The sequence below is a fragment of the Eucyclogobius newberryi genome, unplaced genomic scaffold (assembly GCF_026437365.1).
Source record: "Eucyclogobius newberryi isolate DKJ021-1_F unplaced genomic scaffold, fEucNew1.0.hap1 SCAF_8, whole genome shotgun sequence".
Classification (NCBI taxonomy): domain Eukaryota; kingdom Metazoa; phylum Chordata; class Actinopteri; order Gobiiformes; family Gobiidae; genus Eucyclogobius; species Eucyclogobius newberryi.
The window spans coordinates 24,249,761-24,263,325 of NW_027316500.1; the positions used below are offsets into that span (position 1 = coordinate 24,249,761).

Sequence of the window (13,565 nt, forward strand, 5' to 3'; positions counted from 1 at the left end):
GTGAGTACATATAGTGTGTACATATAGTGTGTACATTGAGTACATATAGTGAATACATATAGTGTTTACATATAGTGTGTACATATAGTGTGTACATATAGTGAGTACATATAGTGTGTACATATAGTGTGTACATTGAGTACATATAGTGAATACATATAGTGTGTACATATAGTGTGTACATATAGTGTGTACATATAGTGAGTACATTTAGTGTGTACATATAGTGTGTACATTGAGTACATATAGTCTGTACATATAGTGTGTACATATAGTGTGTACGTACATATAGTGTGTACATATAGTGAGTACATATAGTGTGTACATATAGTGTGTACATATAGTGAGTACATATAGTGTGTACATATAGTGAGTACATATAGTGTGTACATATAGTGAGTACATATAGTGTGTACATATAGTGTGTACATATAGTGAGTACATATAGTGTGTACATATAGTGTGTACATATAGTGAGTACATATAGTGTGTACATATAGTGTGTACATATAGTGAGTACATATAGTGTGTACATATAGTGAGTACATATAGTGTGTACATATAGTGTGTACATATAGTGAGTACATATAGTGTGTACATATAGTGTGTACATATAGTGAGTACATATAGTGTGTACATATAGTGAGTACATATAGTGTGTACATATAGTGAGTACATATAGTGTGTACATATAGTGTGTACATATAGTGCAGGTGGCCTACAGCAGAAGAGGAAGCAGGCTGACCAGCGCTGACACCTCCTGTGCAATGTGAGTGCACTTCCTGTCTGAGAGTGGTGGGTGTGACTGAGGCTCAGTCACACTTTACATGGAAACGAACACTGTTTAAAGCTGCTTCAACCACACAGACAGTAAAGACATGGAGCCAGAGCAGATCCGAGAGGGCTACTTGGTCAAGAAGGTAAGTAAGGCTGATGGGATTAAATAGTGTAATATAACGTGCATTTACACATGTCTGGGTAACACTTATAATAACTACACTTATAAAAGCCAAAAAGACTTAATTTATAATGAACAAATATGTTTATTAAGAATGGTTCAGGATAAGTTACTTGCTTCTTATCACTCTATCACTTTAATGAAGTAGTTACTAAGCCTAAGTCTTTGTTCAGGCTTTATTTATTACTTTTTATTTTATTATTATTTAAGTGTTTTAGTATTAGTAAAATACGCCTTACGTGACTAGGTTTTAAATAGTTGCAGTAGAAAATAGTATTCTCCGCAAGGGCCTAAGAAATGGTCCGGTAAAGTATTCAATTCAAAGCATTTAATTAAATTTAAGTCAAAGTAAAAAATGACATTGCTGCTTTGGTAAAAAAAATGTGTCTAAACTATACTACAAGGTTGCGACTACTAGAATTGATGGTCTGATACTGATACTGAAAGTATTCGATGATTGTTCCATTTTTTTTGACAATATTAGGGTAAACGAAGGCAAAATAAGTATAAAAAATATTAATAACATTGTAAATGGCTCCCTGATTTTGTGCCGTAGACGAAAATATTTTCATTGGTTTTATATTTGTACTGGGTTAGCAATGAGAAAAAGTTGTGTATTTCCACATTTGTGTGACATCTTGTTTACCTTCAACACCTTTCATAATATAGTGTTTAGTAAGCCACAGTCATTGCTCAGTAATGTCTTATGCAATAAGAAATAATGATATATTAGTCAAAACTTCCAGGTCAGTCAAACTCATGACATTCTCATGAACATTACATAATTCTCATTACTTTCTCATGAAATTACTCAATTTCTTATCAGTTGCAAATTCACTTCTGTTTTCTATTCAGGGTTAGGGTTGAGGCCGTACTTGCACAATGCAATTGCACAACTGCTTTGCCGAGAATGTTCCACAATATGGCAATAAATTCAAAAGCAGGTTCCAATTTACAGGTTCAGTAGGATCTGTGGAGAGGCGACCCCGCATATAAGTATTCCTTGTAGTAACAAAAGCACCTGTAATTGAATACATGCAAGATTTAAAAGACCATTTCCCAGACCATTTCCCATAGGCATAACATATTTTCCCCATTTCACATCACATCCTGCCTTCAAGCATGAAAAATCTTAAAAATGTATAGTAAAAAAATATAAAAAAAAAGTTTAATGGCATACTGTGGAACATTCAAGCAAAGCAATACCAAAATACAAGCACCATCCATACATTTAAAACTAGTGTGGAGTATGACCTGGCAGAGTGGATCCTGGACTACCTCACGGACCGACCACAGTTTGTGAGAGCCCAGGACTGTGTGTCTGACACTCGGACCTGCAGTGTGGGGGCGCCCCAGGGCACTGTCCTCGCACCATTTCTCTTCACCCTTTACACTGCAGACTTCAGACACGACACGGACAGCTGTGTCCTACAGAAGTTCTCTGATGACTCTGCCATCATCGGACTCATCTCGGACGACGATGATGCGGAGTACAGAGGACTGGTGTCAGCGGAACCACCTCCTCATCAACGCGGGGAAGACCAAGGAGATGGTGGTGGATTTCCGCAGACGCCACCCCACTGCCCCCTCACCAGTGAACATCCAGGGACGGGACATTGAGAGAGTGGACTCATACAAGTACCTGGGTGTTCATCTGAACCACAAACTGGACTGGACTCATAACACAGAAGCACTGTACAGGAAGAGCCAGTCGGCTCTACCTCCTGAGGAGACTCGGGTCTTTTGGAGTGACAGGGCCACTCCTGAAGACCTTCTACGACTCTGTGGTGGCATCAGCTCCTGTAGGTGTGGCCTGCTGGAGCAGCAGCATCACAGAGAGGGAGAGGAGGAAGCTGGACAAAGTCAGACAAGTCCAGCTCCGTCCTGGGCTGCGCTCTGGACTCGGTGCAGGAGGTGGGGGACAGGAGGGTCCTGGCTAAACTCACATCTATGCTGGACACGAGTCTCACCCTCTACAGGACACTCTGTCCACTCTGGAGAGCAGCTTCAGTGAGAGACTGATCTACCCTCGCTCTGTGAAGAAGAGGTTTCGCAGGTCTTTCCTTCCTGCTGCTGTCACATGACTGAACATGTGCAAAACTGTTGTAACCATGTGCAATACCATCATATTCATATGTGCAATACCTGTAAATAAGAGTGTTCTATTTTGTTTTTTATACGGTTTACTTACCTGCTAATAGTATTACCTAGTCTTGTGCTAGCTATTTTTACTTTATTAGGCCCGAGCGCCACAAGCTGGCGAGAGGCCTATTAATCTCGTAAGGCCGTGCGAAGCATTTGCCCTAAGTAGCTCACGAATACGTTCCCCATCTCTTGCATGTTCCATGCATATAAGCATGTAATGCAAAAATTGAACATTATTACTGCATAGAGGGCCAAAAACACAAAGTGGGCGGAGCTCACTCAAAATTAACAAAAGTACCCGTCAGTGACCAGGGGCACACACCATGAGGTAGGAAAGCGCGAGCGCTTTCCGAAAATGTATAGTTTATGATATTTGAAAAATGGGAAACATTGTTTTCGCATCAGAATATTATTCTTTCTTCTTCTTCTTCTTCTTCTTCTTCTTCTTCTTCTTCTTCTTCTTCTTCTTCTTCTTCTTCTTCTTCTTCTTCTTCTTCTTCTTCTTCTTCTTCTTCTTCTTCTTCTTCTTCTTCTTCTTCTTCTTCTTCTTCTTCTTCTTCTTCTTCTTCTTCTTCTTCTTCTTCTCGGGACCAACCCCCCTATTTTTCACCCAGTGAACATTGACGAAAAGTCACAAAAATTTGCACACCTCTAAAAATCGTGCCTCTCTACATTCTGGCTATTTCCCTTTTCTAAAATAAAAGAAATTGGTGCGTCAGCGCCCCCAAATGTACCAAAAATGCATTGAGAGATAGGAAATGACCCAAAAAAAATCTGATCGTAGAATCATGAAATTTGGTAGATGGTGACAAGAGAAGTAAAAAATGTTATTACGGCAACGCCGTCCGCCCAATCAAATGTCCGCCATATTGGTTCAAAAATGGCTAAGCATGACTCGGAGTTTTTCCAAATGTCGTACTTTTACGAACTCCTCCCAGGGTGTTGGCTCTAAAAAGCTGAAATTTGGTGAAAATGGTACTGAGGAGTGGGACATCAAAAGTTATTCAAATTACATTGATACCTCACACGGTCTCTGTGCGGCGAAGCCGCAAACTTTAGCTAATAGTTCAGAAATCTCCCAAATTTAACTTTTCTGCCGTTTGCGCAGATAAAGTCCGAATCGCGTCAAATTAGAATCAGTTGTTAAACTCTTTGCCCTAAACCTACTTGAAGTGAAATAAATTAATTTGGCGCCACAGCGCCCCCTACAGATTTTATATGGAGGTTAAATGTTTAGTTTTGCAAAATTATATGAAATTTGACACACAACTCAATTTTAGCATCCCCATCAAAAAAGTCAATGAGACCCATGTCATAATTGTTATGGCTTTGCCGTAGCGATGACCAAAACCTCCCACTTTATTCCAATGGGGAAATCGCCAGAACATGTTTACACTTTATACTTTCACAAACTCCTCCCAGGGCGTTAGCCCTATTAACCTGAAATTTGGTGAGACTCATCTTCAGGGGTGGACCATCAAAAGGTATCCACATTTTTATTCAAAAAGTCACGGTCTCTGTGCGGTAAAGCAGCACATTTTGCCAAAAATTCAAAATAAAATTGCTTTTTGATGGTAAAACAAAGGGGAGAAGATGTGACAGCGTCACAGATTCAGCAGTGGGCGTAATAAAAGGACCATTGGGGCGCATAAGCGCCCCCTCCTCTTGCGGCGTGGCGGCGTAGCGGCGGCGGCGTGGCGAGGGCCGATCATTGCCGCTTGCGGCTTTAATTTTATTTTTATTTTATTCTATTATCATTATTTTTTTTTTTTATTATCTATTTTATTTTATTTCCCCCCCTCCATTCCCTATTAAGATAGGAGAGGAGTTTTGTTAATAAGAGTTTTTTGTTTTGTTCAGAAGAGTTCTATTAAGAGTGTGTTTTTTTTTAAACTTCCAATAATCTGTCCTTTCCTCCTGTTTCTACTGCGTTGTAACAACGAAATTTCCCCTTGTGTGGACATTAAAGGATTATCTTATCTTATCTAATAAACTAATAGTACACCTGCACGATTGGCTTGGCCCTGCAGGGCACTCTGCTCAACACGTGGAAGGTCGTGTGGGTGATTCTGTCGGAAGATGGAGTTGAATTTTACAAGAAGAAAACTGACCAGTCTCCGAAAGGAATGATCCCACTGAAGGGAGCCACTTTGACCAGCCCCTGTCAGGACTGCGGCAAGAGAACGGTCAGTCAAACGTGCTGCTAGTGTTTCATCATTCACACACTGTGCGTCAATCTAGCTTTATCTTTGCCATGGCCCTGTTGGTAATGAATCCAATGGAGTTATACAATCAGCAGCAAGAGAGTCATTATTTGAAGAGAATATTTTAGATTTTAGTCTTCAAAATAGACAGGGGTATAAGGCAATTTCCTATAGAATTCGCTGTTTAACTCAGATTTGTTGACCTTTGTTAAGCAGCAAGAAATTAAAGTTTCTTTTTTTCCACAATTGCCTCTGATTGTGGTGCCATTATTCAACTCCAAAGACCTGATTGTTGTCAGCTGAAACACAAACCCAACTGAGATTATTATATCATTAAATTCTAGATCTTTACTCTACTATTTCTGACATTGGAGACAAAAAAAAGTTAGAATACACACAAATATGTAGTTTGAAATGCTCTCTATGTTGCTAGTCCCCAGTGGCCTGTTGTTATATCATACAAAGCAATAACGGGGTAAATCTGCTTTTCCCCCTCCTCCGCACCATCATCTTGGAATGATTTGCAAAAAAAGAGGAGACATTTTTTATTTATAACGTTTTTTGAGAGAGTGAGAGAGAGAGATGATTTGTTTATTTATTTATCAACCTTCATTTAACCAGAGAGAACCCTTTGACATTGAGACTTCTTTTTCAAAAGTGAGCTGGGGCAAAGTGAAAAATATGACAGCACACAAATCATAAAAGCATTTACACAATCAAGAGACATTTAAGAATAAATGTTTTGACAATATAATATTTTCTGACTTTTTGTAATGGATTTATTGTGTTAGCTGCTGCCAGGGTTCTCTTAAATAAATAAATAAATAAATACATACATACATAAATAGATAAATAGATACATACATACATTTGTAGGAGGAATTATAACAATAATTCAAGATATTTTAATGCAAAAAACATACAAATGAATTATGATAAATAGTGATTTCTTTTTTTTTTTAACTGTTATGACATATTGATAACCATAATTTTTTTTCTGAGGTGTTTTTGAAAATCAGGTATTCCAGCTTTACCAAACAACATTGAGATAAAGTTATTAGTGTATACAATTTGACTATTTTACAACGTGTGCGTGCGTGCTTGTGCGTGTGCGTGTGTGTGTGTGTGTGTGCGTGCTTGTGCGTGTGCGTGTGTGTGTGTGCGTGTGTGTGTGTGCGTGTGTGTGTGTGTGTGTGCGTGCTTGTGCGTGTGCGTGTGTGTGTGTGTGTGTGTGTGCGTGTGTGTGTGTGTGTGCGTGCGTGCTTGTGCGTGTGTGTGTGTGTGTGTGTGCGTGCTTGTGCGTGTGCGTGTGTGTGTGTGTGTGCGTGTGTGTGTGTGTGTGTGTGTGTGCGTGCGTGCTTGTGCGTGTGCGTGTGTGTGTGTGCGTGCGTGCTTGTGCGTGTGCGTGTGTGTGTGTGTGTGTGTGTGTGTGCGTGCGTGTGTGTGTGTGTGTGTGCGTGCTTGTGCGTGTGCGTGTGTGTGTGTGTGCGCGTGTGTGTGTGTGTGTGTGTGTGTGCGTGCGTGTGTGTGTGTGTGTGTGTGTGTGTGCGTGCGTGTGTGTGTGTGTGTGTGTGCATGCTTGTGCGTGTGCGTGTGTGTGTGTGTGCGCGTGTGTGTGTGTGTGTGTGTGTGTGTGTGCGTGCGTGTGTGTGTGTGTGTGTGTGTGTGTGTGCGTGCGTGTGTGTGTGTGCGTGTGTGTGCGTGTGCGTGTGTGTGTACAGCTTGTGTTTAAGATCAGCACGGAGAAGAAGCAGGAGCACTTCTTCCAGGCGTCTCACGTGGAGGAGAGGGAGATGTGGGTCAAAGACATCAAGAGGGCCCTGAACTGTCCTCAGGCGGGCAAGAAGTTCGCCCGCAAGTCCACCCGGCGCTCCATCCGCCTGCCCGAGACCGTCAACCTCAGGTGCACACGCTCAGAGTCACAGTGAGAGTGGGAAACAAAAGCAGACGTGATGTCAAGTTTCATACAAAAATATAAAGATTGAACCATCAAGCAAAGGCAAAATGTACCGAGACATTTCTCTTAAAACATCTGACGAAAAGTTTCCCAAATTAAAACTTGAACTGAAGCCCTTGGAAGGTATGGACTGACAAACAGATGATTTTAATTCTGTGTTTAATGCCAGTTTAGTCCAAATTCTAATATGATGCGAGTGCAAATGCGACTACATCCCACATTTTAAGTCCGGATACATGTTTGTGATTTATAACTTCTTTCTCTTATGTATGTGATGTCTCCACACAGCCAACTGTACGCTCTGATGCGGGACCCAGAGGACGGTGTGAAGGAGCTAAAGCTAGAACAGGAGAGCAAACTGTACAACCACTGTTTCACTGGTACAGACCACTGCAGCTATAATAATGTAAACATGACATATTCACACAACTCTGATTGAACTGCTTTCACTCTTTACAGGCGCGACTGTGGTGGACTGGCTCATCTCCAAAGAAAAGGCAAGGAACCGTCCAGAGGCGCTGATGCTGGCGACAGGGCTGCTGAACGAGGGCTTCCTCCAGCCTGCAGGGGGCCTGTCCAAGGACGGGGCCCACAGTGCGGAGCAATCTGTGCTGCTGGACCAGGACCAGGCGCTCTACTACTTTGTGAGTCCAAACTGGTGGGATTTAGGGGAAACGCGGTGAGAAAGTGTGTGAATGCAATCGAGCAAACAGTTTTTCTTTGGCCACATTTACATTTTTAAAGGACAGAAAAAAACTGCAGAAACAGCATTATTTGCAAATGTATTAAATGACACTCAAAATTGAGTTCAGGTTAAAAAGAAATCCACTGATAATCCTCTCACAACTTGATTGTACTTCACCTGTGGTAAATTGGACATGATTTGGAAAAGCACACGCCTGTCTAAGGTCCCACTGTTAACAGTGATGTCAGAGCACAAACTAAGCCATGAAGTCATAGGAATTATCTGTAGACCTCTGTGACAGGATCAAGGCACAGATCTGGGGAAGGGTCCAAAACAATGTTTGCAGAATTGAAGGTTCCTCTGAGCACAGTGGCCTCCATCATCTGTAAATGGAAAAGGTTTGGAACCACTAAGATTCTTCCTAGAAGGAGAGAGGAGAACTTTCCAGAAGAACAACCTTCTCTTCAGCACTCCACCAATCAGGCCTGTGTGGTAGAAGGGCCAGACAGAAGCCACTCCTCAGTAAAAGGCACATGATGAGTTTGGAAAAAGGCACCTGAAGGACTCTCAGGCCATTCTTTGGTCTGATGAAACAAAGATGGAACTCTTTGGCATGAATAGCGTCATGTCTGGAGGAAACCAGGCACCACTCATCACCTGGACAGTACCATCCCTACAGTGAAGCATGGTGGTGGCAGACTCATGCTGTGGATGTCTTTCAGCAGCAGGGACTGGGAGACTAGTCAGGATCAACAGAAAGATGAATGCAGCAGTTACAGAAACATCCTTTATGAAAAGCTGCTCCAGAGCGCTCTGGACCTCAGACTTGGGTGAAGGTTCAGCACACAGTCAGGAGAACAAAGGAGTGGCTACAGGACAACTCTGTGAATGTCCTTGAGTGGCCCAGACTGAAAATGGCTGTGAACCGACTCGACCCGACCAAATTTATTGGGGTTGGGAGGTTCTGCAAAGAAGAATGGACAAAACTGCCTATAAAAAGGTGCAGCAAGCTTGTAGCATTATGAACAAAAAGTAATTAATTCATTAATTAATTGAGGTGTTTCAACAAAGTATTGAGCAAAGGCTGTGTTTGCTTATGTACATGTGCTTTTTTTCTTTTTTTTCTTATACATTTCCAAAATAAGTCAACAACCTTTCTCACGTTGACATTATATGGTATTGTTTGTAGAATTTTGAGGCACAGATAATGTTTACAATCTCGCCTGCCATAGCAATTATTTGGATTTCCTGTCATCTGACTGAAAATGTCTGTGGACAGGCAGACAGTGGGTTCTTCTGTGAGGGCTACTCCAGCGATGAGGACGTCCTTTTGAAGGAGGAGTTCAGAGGAAACATCATAAAACAGGGCTGCCTATTCAAACAGGTTCGTAATATACAATATACTGCACACACTGCAGTATTTCATGTACTATGAGTGTGGAGAATATCTACCAGCTGTAGACGTACAGGTATCTTAACATAATGCTGGTAAAATGGGAAACTATAGTCTGAACAAACAAACCGCTTATCACATTTTTGGGTTTACAGTGCCAGAATACAGAAATATGAATGCATAACTCGATAGGATTCTCATAATGGAAATTCACCAATCAAGCTGCAAGCCATGTTTACATGCAGGCCGGGAAAACCAGACACGTTTCCTAGTCTAATTTAAATCCATTGTCCAAAGTACATATAAACCCAGATATGTTGATTGAGGCGTTATGGATCAATCCTCTGAAAACCACCAGGCGCATGTGGGCCCCGCCCTCTTCTGGTCTATATTCAGATGAACTGTAAACAATCAGTCGTCATGGCAATGTAAGCATAAAGTAGAAGCCAGTCCTCATCGCGCATGTACAGTAAAGGTTTATTTTCTACGTTTGATTTCTTTTCTCACGTGTACTCAACATTCACCTGGGCGTCATATTATGTTATATCTAGTCTATGTGATAAAGCTGCGCATGTCGAACTCTCCTGTTTGAATCTCTCCTGCAAACTCAGGGACTGGTCAGAGCGGTTTAGTGGGAAAAAACAACTGAGTCTGTTTTTTAATTTCTCATTTAAATAAAGTGCCAAACATTGAGTAATTGGTGTTGGTTTGGAGGCAGATTGGCAGCCACATCTCTGTTTCTATGCCCCAGGGCAGTTTAATAAATAAATATAATGTAAAGCGTGTTGAGTGTACTAAAAAAGTGCAACAACATTCTAATGCATTATCATTCAAAATAATAGTAGGGTAAGACTTTATTTTAGAGAACACTTATTGACATCTAAATATCTGTTCATTTGCACTTGGAAGTGGTTAATCAGTTGTTTTTCAGAATGTATCCGTCCCTAATTCTTCTGCCTGTTATTTACTATCAATATACACCTTATTACTGCTTATTACTGTGACATGAATTAAGATCCTAATAAGCTTTTGGTAAGAAGTCAATTATATAAGGTACTCGCTTACAACGTGTTAATAAATGTTTAATTAGCAGCAGAATAAGGTTTTGCAGAATAAGACATTATTAAGGGCTGAATAATTAACATCGAAGTAACCAATGCAAATGAGCTAATCAGTTATCTAGCATTATGTGTAACCTAAAAAAAGTGTTACTCTAAGTTTTCTACATTATTATATCATGTGCCTGTGTTTATGTTTTTCGTTTACTGTCTGTAATGCAAAGTAGAGCATTTCTATTGTCTTTTGTTACAGGGGCACAGAATAAAGAACTGGAAGGTGCGTAAATTCATTCTGCGAGATGACCCCGCTTATCTGCATTACTATGATCCCACAAAGGTAACTATTTGTTATATATGTTTAGTGTTCAGGCTAAATGCATTGAGCCGGTGTGTTATTTAAGGCCTCTGAAGTGCTTTCTGTTCCACATTAGGAAGACGATGTCCCTCTGGGCTCCATTCACCTGCGCTCCAGCGTGATCACAGCAGTGGATTACGTGCCCGACGGTGAATACTATACCATTCACACACATAATGTATGCACAGGTTTGTACCAGAAAGAGCTGTAGAATAACGATTTGACTATGTTTTTCAGCTAAGAAATATGATGTTTATGGGGATCTATTTGAAATCATAACTTCAGATGAGACTCACTACTTTCTCCAAGCAGCAACAGCCGAGGAGCGCAAGGAGTGGATCAAGGCAATACAGACTGTGTCCCAAAGTGGAAAATAAAAGTATATAAACCATATTCTTTTATATAAGTAAATGTTAGATCTTTACCAAATTGGAATCACTAAACATATTGTCAATGAACTTTGTGCAGTAGGCTAAACTAACAAGTTGTCACAGCTAATGCTAACTTCTATCAAAGTATAGAACAACTGAAGCTTTTTCTACTATCAAAGTATACATATTATTTAGTGGTCTTTCTGCCTCAACAGTAGAATTAGGAATTATTAGAATTTTTTTCTTTTATTATTTTACTATTATTAGAATTATTGAGACACAAACATGGCCCTTTATAAGTATTCACATTAAAAAGTCTTTCACATGTTGTCAGAAACATCCACCGCAACTCGCTGTTCACTGCCTGAGCTTATAGAATTTCACGAGCAAGGACCACGATCCCAGCTAGCATGCAAAGTGTTTATTGACATACGAGAAACATGAAAAACATGAAAAGCACAAATGTGATAAGGGCTGTAGGCTCCTGAGGCTCAATCCCCCCGTCTAGGCAATTAAAAGTAAGAGTGGGAGGGAGGGGGCACGAAGTCTCGAACGCTGGTGTGCGTGACGTGGATGACTAAATAGTGTAGCTGCCGGAAGGTTCGTGAAAGGAGTGTGGTCCTGCTCCTGAACCTAAAATAACAAACTTATCTTCATTAATTCATTTTAGAGGGATTTAACAAACTAACACTGAGCTCTCCCGGTGCAGTTGTGAACAGAGCGCATACATATGTGAGATACAAGACAGTTTGTTTCTGTGTTTTATTCTTAGGTAGTTCAGCAAGAAGTTATGCAGAAGTGAAAAGGTTAATAATAAATGATAGAGGAAGTAAATTATACATCAGCTTACGGTTTTATTTTTGTTTCTATGTCAAGTACATTTCCTGTCTACGGTTTTTGTTCACAATAAATGGCCATGTGGCTTCCAATGTGACATATTAATGTAAATTCAGTCGCTTTTGTGAAAACCTCAGACCATAAACAGCTGCACTGCCAATGAGACTAGAGGTAGAAAGCCCACGAAGCTATTTGCATCACATTCTACAAAAACAAGACTAAAGCTTAGAAGCATAATTGACAAAATCTTAAAAAACAAACAAAAAAACAAACTTTTTTTACATTTATTAAAAATAACCTTTTTTTTTTTTACTTTGAATATACCTTGAATATATAAATAAATGTTTGCAAATTGAAACGTGTCTGTTTTATTTGTACCTACTATGAAGCAAGTAGATAACAAGTGTGAGACGACAAGAAGTAAAAAGCATATTCTTATGTTGGTGTATGTAAGTGTGTTTAGTCTAGTATTTGGCCGATATAACTAATAGTGATTACGATAGCAGAAGAAGTACAGTATAATAGTTTTAAAAGGAGCAGTGTTAGTACCGAGAATTTTTTGTCCTTGTCATTGATCAGAGTGAGTTGTTGAGTGGTTGGCTGTCGACTTCCTCTGTTCAGTTAGTAATAATCGTAACCACAGTCTGTTTCTGTGGCGGAATCCTATTATCTTATATTTTGCACACTTCAGCTCTGCAAGAGTACAAGACCTGCCACGTCAACAGAGAACGCAAGTTATTCTCATATGGGAACGTCACTCATATTTAAAGAAGAAGCTTCTGTTATAAGATAAAGTTAAGCCTTTATATTACTTTGTAGCGACGGTTGTGTGAATACTTGAAAGTATTCAGAGGTTCTAAAAAATAATATAAATGTAAATCCATTTAAACACTATCTCTTCAACTTATGCTACACATACATTGCAACACAGTTTGACATTTTGCTTAGTCATAATCTTTACATTAAATGTTTTTCAACCACAGTCAAAAAGCACTTTTTAAAACTTGAATATTCTAACAAAATATACTTCATATTTCTTTATTTCTCCAATGTAGGAAAACAGTCAGACTGGAGTTTTACAGTGTGTGATTCTCACCACTTGAGAGCGCACTTGCTCAACATTCTTCTAATGCCAATGTGGCAAGACTAACTGTTGAACTGAGAATATAAGTACTATAATATGGTTACAACAGACCCTTTGGGGGTGTAGTAAAACACTGGTTGAACTCAAACTAATCCAGAATGTAATAACACTGTCACCATCATTAACTAAAACCTATTTTGATAATACTTTGCAGCATTATTGACTGCATTTTAATTAAGGAGACAGAATGTTTTGAAAGAGAAGTCCAAAAAAAACAAAAAAACATCGGAAACTTTGAACACGGTGGATGAACATAACTGACAATAGCTCCTCAAACCTTGGTCAAAACCACAAAGCCAAAGCCGTTAGTCAAATGCTAATCAGGTACTTAACTGTGAGAGAACAACACAGAACAACAACAAGGCTGCCAGGTAAACAAGTCCAGGGCAAGTAAACAGAACAGGGTAAAAACTCCTCCTCAGAGAATAGACTTTAAAGCAGCGCTGCTTGTGTACAAG

At 39.9% G+C, this 13,565-nt stretch overlaps 1 protein-coding gene across 1 annotated transcript; it reads left to right on the plus strand.

The window, feature by feature from the left end:
• Window positions 1-821: 821 nt before the first annotated feature.
• plek (pleckstrin) lies at window positions 822-11,146 on the plus strand. Its single transcript, XM_072436646.1, has 9 exons — window positions 822-920; window positions 5,134-5,289; window positions 7,029-7,210; window positions 7,553-7,644; window positions 7,724-7,908; window positions 9,229-9,333; window positions 10,654-10,737; window positions 10,832-10,904; window positions 10,993-11,146. Exons 1-9 carry the CDS (start codon window positions 879-881, stop codon window positions 11,130-11,132), a joined length of 1,059 nt encoding a protein of 352 aa, XP_072292747.1. The 5' UTR covers window positions 822-878; the 3' UTR covers window positions 11,133-11,146.
• The last annotated feature ends 2,419 nt before the right edge of the window (window positions 11,147-13,565 follow it).